The sequence below is a fragment of the Rhea pennata genome, chromosome 3 (genome assembly GCF_028389875.1).
Source record: "Rhea pennata isolate bPtePen1 chromosome 3, bPtePen1.pri, whole genome shotgun sequence".
Classification (NCBI taxonomy): Eukaryota; Metazoa; Chordata; class Aves; order Rheiformes; family Rheidae; genus Rhea; species Rhea pennata.
The window spans coordinates 130140702-130153134 of NC_084665.1; the positions used below are offsets into that span (position 1 = coordinate 130140702).

At 42.0% G+C, this 12433-nt stretch overlaps 1 protein-coding gene across 3 annotated transcripts in view; it reads right to left on the reverse strand.

Moving 5' to 3' along the window:
• The window catches only part of ZNF512 (zinc finger protein 512), a 19907-nt gene continuing 7474 nt past the window's right edge, over window positions 1-12433 (reverse strand). For all 3 annotated transcript variants that reach the window (XM_062573418.1, XM_062573417.1, XM_062573420.1), the window contains exons 6-15: window positions 10947-11033; window positions 9561-9685; window positions 9104-9190; window positions 6770-6868; window positions 5102-5269; window positions 4263-4457; window positions 3520-3621; window positions 2929-2991; window positions 2334-2432; window positions 1-1855 (exon numbers count right to left, since the gene is read on the reverse strand). In XM_062573418.1, coding sequence (XP_062429402.1) covers window positions 1556-1855; window positions 2334-2432; window positions 2929-2991; window positions 3520-3621; window positions 4263-4457; window positions 5102-5269; window positions 6770-6868; window positions 9104-9190; window positions 9561-9685; window positions 10947-11033 — 1325 coding nt within the window. In that variant the 3' untranslated portion in view covers window positions 1-1555. The remainder of the gene's footprint in view (window positions 1856-2333; window positions 2433-2928; window positions 2992-3519; window positions 3622-4262; window positions 4458-5101; window positions 5270-6769; window positions 6869-9103; window positions 9191-9560; window positions 9686-10946; window positions 11034-12433) is intronic.

Sequence of the window (12433 nt, forward strand, 5' to 3'; positions counted from 1 at the left end):
TGAAATCCACAAAGAAAAATCTTCTTTAATACTTGGGTTTATGTTGTTGCCCATCTATTGGGTAGGAAGGTAGTAAACATGCATGGTTGAAGTACAGCTGTGTAAGGAGAAATGGGGTAAGAGAACTTAACAGCACCAGTGGGCACGCACAACAGTCTAGCTGGGGTATGCTGTGCAAGTATGGTTGGTGCCAGGAACCACATACCAAATGGACAAGAAACCACATTCTCACACTGCTGATGCTTTATTTTGCCTTATTCTGATCTTGCCCCTCTTGCTGCAGGCCTTATACTCTGCATGGAATCCAAATATTTGTACTGTTAGCGTAGCACTGCAACCATGGCGATGATCGGTCCCAACGGCAACAAAACTACTGCATTTAGATCACAATGGAGCACCACATGCTGTCTCATTGTCATACAGGTGTTAATCCACATGAGATGCAGACAACGGTCAGCTGTAGTTTGCTTTGCCTTTTTTTGTATAGAAGAAGCAGCTCTTGAGAACACTTTGGCAGCTGTACAGCACTTCCACTGTCAAGGCCAATGTGATTATGCTGGTAAAAACACATACACATAAATCTGTTCACCACGCACCACATGGGCTTTCCTGTGAATCTCATCACTGGTAGCTTTACCAGGTGAGTCTGAAACAGCACAAGCTGCCTTTCAAAGACCAATACAGACCATCTTATTGTATTAGTTCCTGGGAATCTCTGAAAGGCTAGCGAATCTCTAACAAAAGGCTGGATAGTCCTTATTCCCCATGGGACTGGAAGACTCTCTACATACATTCAATGGCCAGTGCTACAGAAGACAGATGCCAGAGGAAACATCAGGTTTCTGACAAGGGTAATAACGATGTCCTATATCACTCCTGAGCAGACCAGAGATCATATCCTACTGGCTGGTGCTGAGCCTGGTCACCCGAATATGAAGTACAGGCAGTGTCTTGTGCAACATTCTGGAGCGCATGCCAAGAAGGTATATGCTCTTCTGTGGCACCCTTGCCAATAACAGACAGGACTGAGTTACAGGGCAAGCTAAAGCCTTTGCATTCTGCACAACGATGCTCAGTTTGTGAGCATATTGTGCAAGAAAGAGGATTTCTCCCTCAAAGAGATCTAAACACAGTGCTAATCAGCCTCTTATATACAGAGAACTGTCACAACAAAGAACCCCGCTCTCACCCATCAGAGGAAGATGACAAAGCAGAGACAGCTGCTACACTGCAAATTACTAAACAAGCAACTAATGTGACCCAAACTGAGACTGTAATTAGGGCACGAGCTACACTGGCTACATACACTGCTAGTGCCACCATCCAAGGGAACTACACCAGGAGAGGCAGTCTCTGTACCACAGCTTTGGTTTGCAGTCTCTCACAAATGACCAGACGCAACAGTTCCAAAATCAAGGTTACGGAAGTCATGAGTGGAAATCACAGTCCCAAAGACATTCAGTTGCTTATGTTAGTACTGTAGGTTGTGAGCCTGACAGAAGCGGGGCTTGTAACTGAAAAGCTTTGGGATTACTCCTCCTTTTTCTCCGGGGATTTACTTTCGGCCTCGTTTGCGGAAGGTTTTTGGAAATTCTGCTCTCTGTGCAACTTGAGGCTCTCCCTCTTCACTGCTCTCACTCTCATTCACCCGCTGTAGGCGACTCCTCTTACTCTTCCTTATTCTTTCAACTCCAACACCGGGGAGTTTCCTTGCTGACAGGGACCCAGTTTTCTTCTTTCTACCTCGTGTCAAAGTACGTTTCTTCCGTTGTTTCCTCTGCTCTTCTTCCCTTTGGCGGATTTTCATTAGCTTCTCAAAGCTTTTGGTGGTTGTTGTGTTCACATCAAACCAGTCCTGAAGGGTTTAGAAGGCAATAGGTTGGTACTGACAGTGGAAATACCATACCAAGTCTATCAGGGCTCATCAGAGCAGCCCGTGGGACAAGAGTTTGTTGAAATATTGGATCTGGAAAAGTAGCTGACTAACAAAGCTCTGTTCTTTAAAGTCACATATCAGGTGTCACTTTGCTCCAGAGGAATCAAATTTGATTTAGTGATTGGCTCGCTAATGGCATGGGAAGTGCTGAAAAGCTGAACTGAACAGCAGCAGCTTGGGACAAGACATGTGACATGATACAGCACTTGCTTCCCAAACAAATGCGTAAGAACAGCTGTATTTAAGCACATCAAAGGCCATTCTAGCCCAGGACCCTCTTTCCCACAGTGAGCAAGGAAAGAATACAACAAGGCAAGCATCTAGCATTTCCTTCCCAAAACACCCTTCCCATCGCCAACAATCTAGGATTTGGAAACTTCCATTCTGCCTGCCTTACCTCAGCATGCACAGAGTTGATGTGATACTTGACCCCACTCTCTGAAACAAATTCCTTTTCACAAAGGAGACACTTGTATTTACCAGCCACAAAGTCTCCCTGGCGTGAAAACAAAACAAAAAAAAGAAAAAAAAATCACCTATTACTGCCTAGAAGGCTGATGCAACTATACATTATACTTCAATCTTGGACAGATATAACCCATCATTGAGAAGCAGAATGTCTTATTCATTCCAGACTAAATGCTGTAGCAACAGAAGCACTGACATTACCAACAAATTATACCCACAAAGGATAGAATCACCCTGCAAGATATTGCAAGGTCTCTAGGACTGTACTTGGAAAAAGTGCTTTTGTAGCTGTGAATCTACAGGCAGGACTGCAACTTCAATAAAATATATGACATGAAGATGTTCCCTCCTTGCCTCAAAAGGTGCTTGCAATAGCAGCCCCATTAGCACACTGGGAAGCACACAAATTGGGAAGAACTCAGACTAGGGAGATGGCAGGACAACAGCTTAAAAAGGAGATATCCAAGGGACAGGGCAGGCAGTCTATAGGTACAAAAGAAAGTAAGTACAAAAATGCTACCAACCAACGTGCATGTGCCGAGGTGAGATTTGAGTCCTGAGACACTGCCGTATACAGATTCACAACCCTGAAACAGGAGAAAAATGCATGTGTCAGCAAAACTCTGGTAAGGAATCTCTTCTTCCTGCACAAGAAAGTCTTACCCTCTGGAACACTCTTCCCAAAGACTTAAGAGGGGTAGAGGAAGTGAAATACCAAGTCCTACAAAGCCAAAAGGCTTGTAATAAAAACTCTTTCTCCCTTCCTCTATAATTAGATTTAGTGCACCCGTTAGACTCTACTGCAGGGGCCTGTAATTTTTTCACTGCTAAGTCAAACTTTCACCCACATCAGCTTCTAGCTGGATGTGAAGCTGTATCAATCTGACACTAACTTGCTAGCCCTGAAGTGGGCAGATACCTCCCCAGAGGGATCATCCCTAGGGCAGCAGTCCAAACAGAGTCTTGGTTATATTAAGTGACTACACTGAGAAGGAGCAGAATTTCTCTCCTCCAGACAGAGAGACAAACTGCAGTTTCAAGGCTGTTTAAAGTTGTTGGCTCACACACGCCTGAAATCCATCCCCTTTGAGGTTTCAGAAAGACTTAAGGGTTACCTGGTTTGGACAGTGAACTCTTCGGTACATCTTTATCTCTGTTTTCCATTTGCACAGCACATCTTGACTAAATGTAGGCAGTCCAGGACGAGTATATTTCAGCTGAGACAAAGAGATGGAATAAAAAGGTAGAAGAAATGCTAGCTACTCATAGCGTCAAGTAGGTCAAGTAGGTATCTCACTCTCTCTCAGGCTGTGAAACTGAAGTGCTATTTCTCCTCCTACCCTAATAGCCAAACGCTCAATAAATAACCTTCTCCTGTCTCACTGACTCTCTACAAACATGGCTGAATCTGGAAATTCCGTACAATCTCAGAATCTAAAACCTCCCACAATTTCGACTATAATTCCTCCAAATGTATTCATCCCATCGAAGTCATAATAGGAAATACTACTGCTTCATGGCAGTGACCTCAGTCTATGACTTCTGAGCAACATACTGCCTATAACTGCCTTCATTGCTTGTGCCCACTGAAAAATACTGCTACCACAGCAATAGTACTTTAAATTCTTTATAGCCTACCTTGCTAAGATACTAATAACCATGGCAATTGCTACTTTAGCAATACTATAGTCTAAGATGACAGAGAACACAAAATCTTATGCCCTACACAAGACATTACTTCCTCCATATTGATTTCCATGGGCCATTACATATTGGTAAAACTGGGTAGATGCCAGTGTAAGACTCCTCTGCTGTGCAGAAGATTCAAACTTTACACAGAATCCTTAAGGTCGTGCACCTTTCTATCATCTGGAATCAAGTCCTGCAGCACTTTCCTCTTGGGCCATTCTTTGGCCAGCTCTTCTCCAGCTAACTCATGGAGATAGTAGATTGCCACCTTTGCAGATCTCCTCTGAACTCTGCCTGTGTTACTTGGCTCCCGTTTTATTTCCTTCAAGCTCTCTGTTTTTCTCTCTTCATGGAAGAAAGTAACCTGCAAGGAGAAGCCAGAAAAGGTGAGCGTCCCTCACCAGTTCCTACTTCAGCTACTCTAAATACTGTGGATACTCATTCAAATGCCTGCCAGAAATACAGTTCCAGTTGTGGTTCACTGTCACAGACATGAGATGTCAGTGTTTCCTTCCAGCAAGACCGTGTATTTTACCAAAATCTGTTCATGGACACAGAAGTAAGGTTCTAACAGAGAGCTTTATGCAGCCATTGGCCTTGAAAGGATACCACATCTCTGTAAATTCCTCATGAAAAAGGACTGTTCTGCTCCAGTGTTTGGTCTTTTCAGATCAACAAAATTGTAATAGGAAGTTCTCACAAGTTAAACATGGTATCATCGTTCTTCCACAGTGCAGAAGTTAGGCTGGGGAAAGGTTTACTGCTACCACAGAGAGTTACTGTTAAAAACTTCATCCTAATGACAGAACAGGAACAGCAGCTGTCAGAAGGAAAGGGACGAGGACAGAGTACTCCAGAGAGGCAGAAAACGCAGAGGTTTGCTATCTCTTAATACCCATCCCAGTAGAGGACAGAAACCTATGTGGGTCTTAAGTCAGAATGGTCTGAAGTATATGAGGGTGTAATCACTATCACACAATCCTGGTAACTACGGCAATTGGTACTTACCGGCCCATGCTTAGATCGGAGATGGTAGACAAGTCCTGCCTTTGATTTGTATGCTTTTCCACAGTGATGGCATTTCATAGACATTTTCTCCAGTTCAGAAGCAGCCTTCCCACACTTTTTAGCATGATATAGGTATCCCATTATGCTGGTGAAGCTGCCTGTGCAGCCCTGTCAATGCAAAAGAAAAATCCATGGAGCAAATGCTCTCCCAGTGATTACAAGACCACTGTACGGAATCAACAATTTGCTGATCAAAGTACTATCATTTTTTTGCCAGACCAGAGACAATCAGGAAATAAACTTTTATGTTTGCCTATTCAAGTAGAAAACACTTGGGAAAGATTCGGCTGAAGCTGGAAGAAATTACTTCTTACAATTTCTTTGGAAGTAGTGGGGAACACAGAAAAGGCTCTTATACATGGTTGGCTGGTTGAACTGTCCTCGAGTCAGCAGTACTAGAGGGACTGTTAAATAAAACTTCCAGATATTCCTAGGATATGATCCATGTCTCAATCCATAGAAGAGTACAACAAGAACTCCAATGCTTTCCTGTGTAGATGTAGTAGGAAATTTCTTAGCCCTGAATCCAGTGATGAATTTGAGCCTGGGCTTGGGAACAGGACAAATCAAGATGCATTAGCAATTTTTTTATATATATTCTTAGATGCACTCATATATTCTGTGCTCCATCCCTTTCTCTAGCTCTAGTCAATCTTAGTATTTTCAAAAACTGAAGGCAAACTCTTGGAGTTAATTATGTATAAAAACAACTGCCCTCACAATCAATTAAGTCCAGAAGCACACATTAATAAAATACATTTGATGCATGCAAACAACAATCTAGTCTCCTCTCCATCCCCCTTGAAGACACCAATGCATCAAATACTCAAGGATATTTTACCACAAACTGAATTCTCTATCTTCTGGTTAATTATAGTGTTCTTCATACACGTATGACACTGCACGTTAAAATAATGGAGAGTGCTTGGCATCCCACATCTTATTTGGAAGACTATTTCAGAATTTCATTCCTCATGGGTGGTTAAAGAGTTTCTTTTGATTTAACAATCTGAATATATTCATTAACAGTTTATAATACTGTCAAAAGGTAAAATGTTTATCCCTTTACTTCTTCCTTGACATCTTCCACTGAATGTATTTAAAAGTCACATCCTTGCTCAATCTGCATTTACATATCTAGTCTACACAAGCCTTTTTAAAAAAAAATTAATCAAAAAGAAAAACTCTGTTTTAATCACTCTAGATTCCCCCTTCAGGGTCAGAAGGAGGATTTGACAGTCACAGAAGCTGATCTTCTTCCTATTATAAGCAAGAGAATGTCACACATCAAGTCATGCATGAAGCCCTAAAACTTCTAGTCAAGCTAGTGTTCACCAGACTTCCACATTGTTTAGTCAAGAGGTTATAACCAAGTCTCAGTCACTTCGACAATTCATTTTCTACGCTCAGTGCTTCACGTTTGCTTAGAGGAAATTTGCCAGGCTTCCTGCTGCTTTCCTGGTAACACAGCATCCCTACAAATTCCCTCAAGGGACTCCTGTGTCTTCAAAGCATAGCTATGGTCTTGAAACAAATCCAGTTTTCACCAGCAAAGCCACACGAAGTCATACAGCACTTTATACTCACGAAGTGCCTGCCACAGCTTACCTCCCTTGTACACTTCAGTTTTCCCATACGCTTCAAAACCTTCCGAAGGCGGTCTCGCTCACGCTGCTCATCTAATTCTCCACCCTCCTTCACAACTGGCTAAAGAAGGTCAGAGAGAAGAAACAGAAACAAAGGAGGTTTAGCAGTTCTTCTCACAGTGAATTCACTATTCAACACATCACAGAATTAAATGTTTAAAACTAACTAAATATCTAACACTTATGACTACAGAAATGTATGTAATACAAACATAGAATCATAGAATCAGTAAGGTTGGAAGGGACTTCTGGAGATCATCTAGGCCAACCTCCCTGCTCAGCAGGGTCACCTAGAGCATGGTAGACAGGGTTGCATCCAGGCGGGCCTTGAAGATCTCCAGAGAAGGAGACTCCACAACCTCTCTGGGCAACCTCTTCCAGTGCTCTGTCACTCTCGCGTTCAGGCAGAACTTCCTGTGCTTCGACTTCTGCCCATTGCCTCTTGTCCTGTCACATGGGACAACTGAAAAGAGCTAGCTTGTCCCCGTCCCCTTGACACCCTCCCTTCACGTACTTGTACACATTGATAAGATCCCCCCTCAGTCTTCTCTTCCCCAGGCTGAAGAGGCCCAGCTCTCACAGCTGTTCCTCATAGGGCAGATGCTCCAGACCTCTGATCATCTTTGTAGCCCTACACTGGACTCTCCCCAGTAGCTCCATGTCTCTTTTGGACTGGGGAGCCCAGAACTGGATGCAGGACTCGAGATGAGGCCTCCCCAGTGCTGAGTAGAGGGGCAGGATCACCTGCCTCGACCTGCTGGCAACAGTCTTCCTAACGCACCCAGCAGACCATTGGTCTTCTTGGCCACAAGGGCACATTGCTGGCTCATGGTCAACTTGTCATCCATCAGCACTCCCAGGTCCTCCTCTGCAGAGCTGCTCTCCAGAAGGTCAGCCCCCAGCTTGTACTGGTGCCTAGGATTATTTCTCCCTAGGTGCAGGAATCTGCACCTTGTTGAATCTCATGAGGTTCCTCTCCGCCCAACTCTCTAGCCTGTCCAGGTCTCTCTGAATGGCAGCACAGCCCTCACGTGTGTCAGCCACTCCTCCCAGCTTGGTAGCATCAGCAAACGTGCTGAGGAGGCACTCTGTCCTCTCATCCAGGTCACTGATGAATAAGTTGAACAGGATGGGACCCAGTACTGAGCCCTGGGGGACACCACTAGCCACAGACCTCCAACTAGACTCCACGCCACTGATGACAACCCTCCAAGCTCTGCCTTTCAGCCAGTTCTCAATCCATCTCACTGTCCACTCATCTAACCCACACTTGCTGAACTTCTCTAGGAGGATGTTATGGGAGAGTGTGTCCAAAGCCTTGCTGAAGTCAAGGTACACAACGTCCACTGCTCTCCCCTCATCTACCCAGCCAGTCATTCCATCATAGAAGGTTATCAGATTGGTTAAGCAGGATTTCCCTGTACCCGTGGGTGCATCCCATCACATATCTTTTAACATTTACTGGTCCTATCGTTTCTATTTATCCTAATTAAAGCTAAGAAGTTAAGCTGACTAACTGCCTGTAAGAATTATTCCGGTATGTTAAACTACAGTTCAAAATCTTCTCTCTCTCTCTCTGATGGCTATTGTGTATTATTTCCTATGTTATCTTACACTAAATATTATTCCATCTAAACTGACTAAGAAAATTTGGAATTGAACTACAGACCTATTTCTCAGGGTAAGAACATGCTTCCATTTATTTATTTTTGCTAGTATATCGGTAGCTTCTGAAATCACAGGTACTACCTAAAATAACAGTAGAGAATTTTCTAAATCTTCCCTTAACTTCTGAATGACCTTTCCAAAAGTTCTAATTCTTCATAACTAGAATAGGAGACACCATCTTCTTTGAAGTAACAGCAAAGAGGAAAAGTAGATCTTGTATCTTTACAATAAATAGCTGAGAAGTAAACTACTGCTTTTTTTACTTTTGAAGTATAAGGAATTAAAAACTAGTCTGCTCTGAGTATAGCAAAACTCCAACTTTCTGGCAAAGGTCTGAAAAGTTCACTCTAATATCATTTCTTCTGATTGTTCTATGTCTTTTTTGTGTGACATATTGCCAACCTGAACAGAAATTCAGCCCCTCTAAGACATTGCATGTCTACCATCTTGGATAACATATTACCACTTTTCCAAGTGTCCAGTCTTGCAAGAAAAATAACAGGTACACAAGACTTGAACAGCCACAACATTTGAAAAAACACACCATACTGAATTTCTGTGTGCATCAAGGAAAGAATAAAAGATTCTCTTGCCTCTAAGACTTCTAGACGCACAGTAGTTGGGTTACCTGATTGTTATGGTCTGCCATGACATGGTATTTCATCCCTCCCAAAGACTTCAGCTGCTTCCCGCAGTGATGACAAGTGAACATTTCCTACAAATAAACAAGGATATGGGGTGTGTATCTGCAAACCAACCAAAACACTGAGAGACTTTTTGGGGGAAAATGACAGGTGAGCAGAACATCTTACGTGGGCCTGATAAGAACAGAACAGATTCTATGAAGTCAAAACTTCAGGGAAAGAAGGAAATCCCTACATCTTTGTTCATTATCCAAAGCCTGCAGCAATAGCTTGAGCAAGAAACACCAACTGCAGCCCCTTAAATAGGTAGAAAGGACTATTGTTTAGAGAGATGATGAGTATTAAACTAATTTTAACTGCACTGCAAAACAATGTATAGGCTTTTCTATCACAAAGCTGGAAAAGAGTAAAGAAAACAGTGCTCATCTTTCTTATTCTCACCTGCCTGCAATTTGCCATATGTTTCTTCAGTCCCTCTACAGTCTTTCTCACAACAGCCCTGCATGTTGGACAGGTAACTCGGCCTTTGTCCCGAATTTCCAAAGACCATTGTTCTTCCATACTACCTGTCAAAACAGAGGATTTGGAATAGAACTGCAAATACAAAATATTATTTTTCCTTTTTCAATTTGCCCACGGAATTCTAAAAGAAAACTGGTCATGTGCTACCAAACTCCTGCCTAGCTGCATATCAACAATTTTATCCTGTTGGCAGCTTACATGTCATGTGACAAGGCTTACATCACTCCTTTGGGGAAACTATTCGTTTAAAAACCTCTTATTACTACTATCCCCTTGTGAGGGGAGCTCTTCTATATGTACTGTTTTCTGTTTGTTCATTTTCATTATATAACAACTTTAGCATGTAGGATAAACTATTCTTTAAGCAAAGAAGCTTTTCATGAAAGTAGTCACCAAATAGTTTCAGGACAAAGTCCACAATTCAATTCTACTAACAAAATCTTTAGAACTTCATTGATGTTGAACAGTGGTTTTGGCACTGCAGGTGAACAGAACTGTACCAACAGGCCAAGCTGCTCAAGAGCCAGGGAGAACTACCCTATCAGGCATGGTTTCCAGTTCCTGGCCCCTTTATGAAACAGCGAGGAGAGGTTTTAGCCGCAAGGATTATAAACTCTTGAAACTCCTTCTTCTCAGAAAAAGCAGCTTAACAGCCAGCTGCTTGAATTCTTACAATAAAAATATCTAAAGGCTTTTCTCTTTGCCAGGTAATAACAGGCAGGGGTTGTTCCTTCTCAGGCTGTTGAGGAAAAGTCAGTGAATTGAACAGCGCTGGGGAGAAAGCTTGAGTAGTTAGTGAGTGCTGTGAGTTATGTATATCAAGTCATTCCACTTGCAGATTCAAGGCTGATATTACATTTCCTACGCGGGACTGCTTGAGTCTCTGGCTAATAGGTTACCAGAAGAGTTGATTTGGCAGCAGCATCTACACTGTTATTTCTGGAAATATATTCTGCTGAGTAAAGAAATACACTTTTTTTCCTTTTTTAAGAGCTTTAGACTGAAACTGTTTCAGTAAGCTTTTGTTCCGTTCAAATGTGATTCCCCCCTCACAGTCCCATTACTGCAGTGATTTTAGGGCAAAAACATGTGGAACTATACTACTAGGCAGTATCTAGTCCCTCCAATATTGTTCTGCAATACTGACACAGCACCCAAAGGACAGCACCCATCTCTTCCCTAACAATAGTAAAGTGAACAAGAAAATGGAAACATAGACGCACAGCCATTGCTCAGACTTAACTTTCAGAATTGCATTTCTCTTACCTACTTCATAAACAATTCTGAACAACTGTTCCTTCTTACCTGTGCTATAAGTTTGTGGTTCTTTCTGAACACAGTGACCCCTTGTTTTTGGCTTTTGTTGTGCTCCAGCTTGCTGTTTTTTTCCTGCTGTAACATAAACAAGAAAGACCATGAGACTTAATTCTGCAAGCCTTTTATAAAAGCAAAGAGCTTGTCTAGGAGGCTGCTATTCATTTTATCTCAGGGGTGGGGGTCAGCAAGGAGCCACTTTCTCAGAGTTGTTCAAAGTTTTCTTTTAGTAATTTAAAAGTTACATTTCCTCCTCTTTCAAAATTGATAGCTTTATTTAACTAAGAAAAGGAGAAAAGGTTACAGTCAGAATTAGTTTGACACCTCCTGGCTGTTAGTAAAATACATGTATTCATCTGTAACAACTTGCATAATTTCCAGTAAACTCTCCTCTGCAGATTATTTTGAAATTGACAAACTCAGTATGCACAGATTACTTAGTTATGCAAGTCACGGGCATTTTTAATACTTCTTCAGTCAAGGTCTCAGCAAAGCCCAGAATGAAGGCTACATAATATATTCCCATTCTTATTTTCAGTTGTAATCTATTTTTTCTAGGACTGATAGACTGTAACAAGCTCAAACCTAGATGGAAGGCAATTTTAGCTCAGTTGGTTAGAGCGTGGTGCTGCTAATGCCAAGGTTGCGGGTTCAATCCCCATACAGGCTATGCTGAGGGTTGGACTAGATGATCTCCTGAGGTCCCTTCCAACCTTACCATTCTATGATTCTATTTAGGATCCAAGAGATATCTTTTTTTTTCCCCATAAAAATCCATCCAGATTTCTCCAAAGTATAAAAAAAAGGAAAAAAAAAGATGATAAAATTAAGTTCTATCAACTACAAAAAAACCTCTCACATCAAAGTGCTAAATACTTATTTTCAACTCAATGAGAATTCTAACTTCTTATTCCAAGATCTTATTCTACTTCCTTTAACGAACATAGCAACAGAATACCACAAGCAACACATGCCAAACAGATTTTGCCCTAATGCCACTGAAGATTGGCTTTGGTATAGGCTAGGAGCTAGGATGCCATGAATTCTTGCCCTATCTTTCACAGTAATTCACAACAATATTTCCTAAATAAGCCTCTGCTACAGTGTCTCCCAATGACTGCTTTTTAGGGGAAAATCTTCCAACCTTCTAACACTGTTGAAAGTCCCATCCAGGTGTTTGTAATCAGTATGATACACAACGCTCTCTTCACACTGAAACAAAGACACTGTTTGCTGTATGACTAAACCAATCTAATGGTCTGTTGACCATAAAATGGACTGTCCTATTCCCCTACTCAGTCTTTTTTCTTTAGGGTAAGCAACTCTAACTCTTTCAGTCTTTTCTCATGAGTGATGCTTTTTGTTCTCTTCTGCATTCTCTTTAGTTTGTTCACATTCTTCCTGAATTGCACTGTCCACTACTGGAAACAGTACTCCAAGCAAGGTCCTACAGTAGAGCAAAATTATTTCACACATCT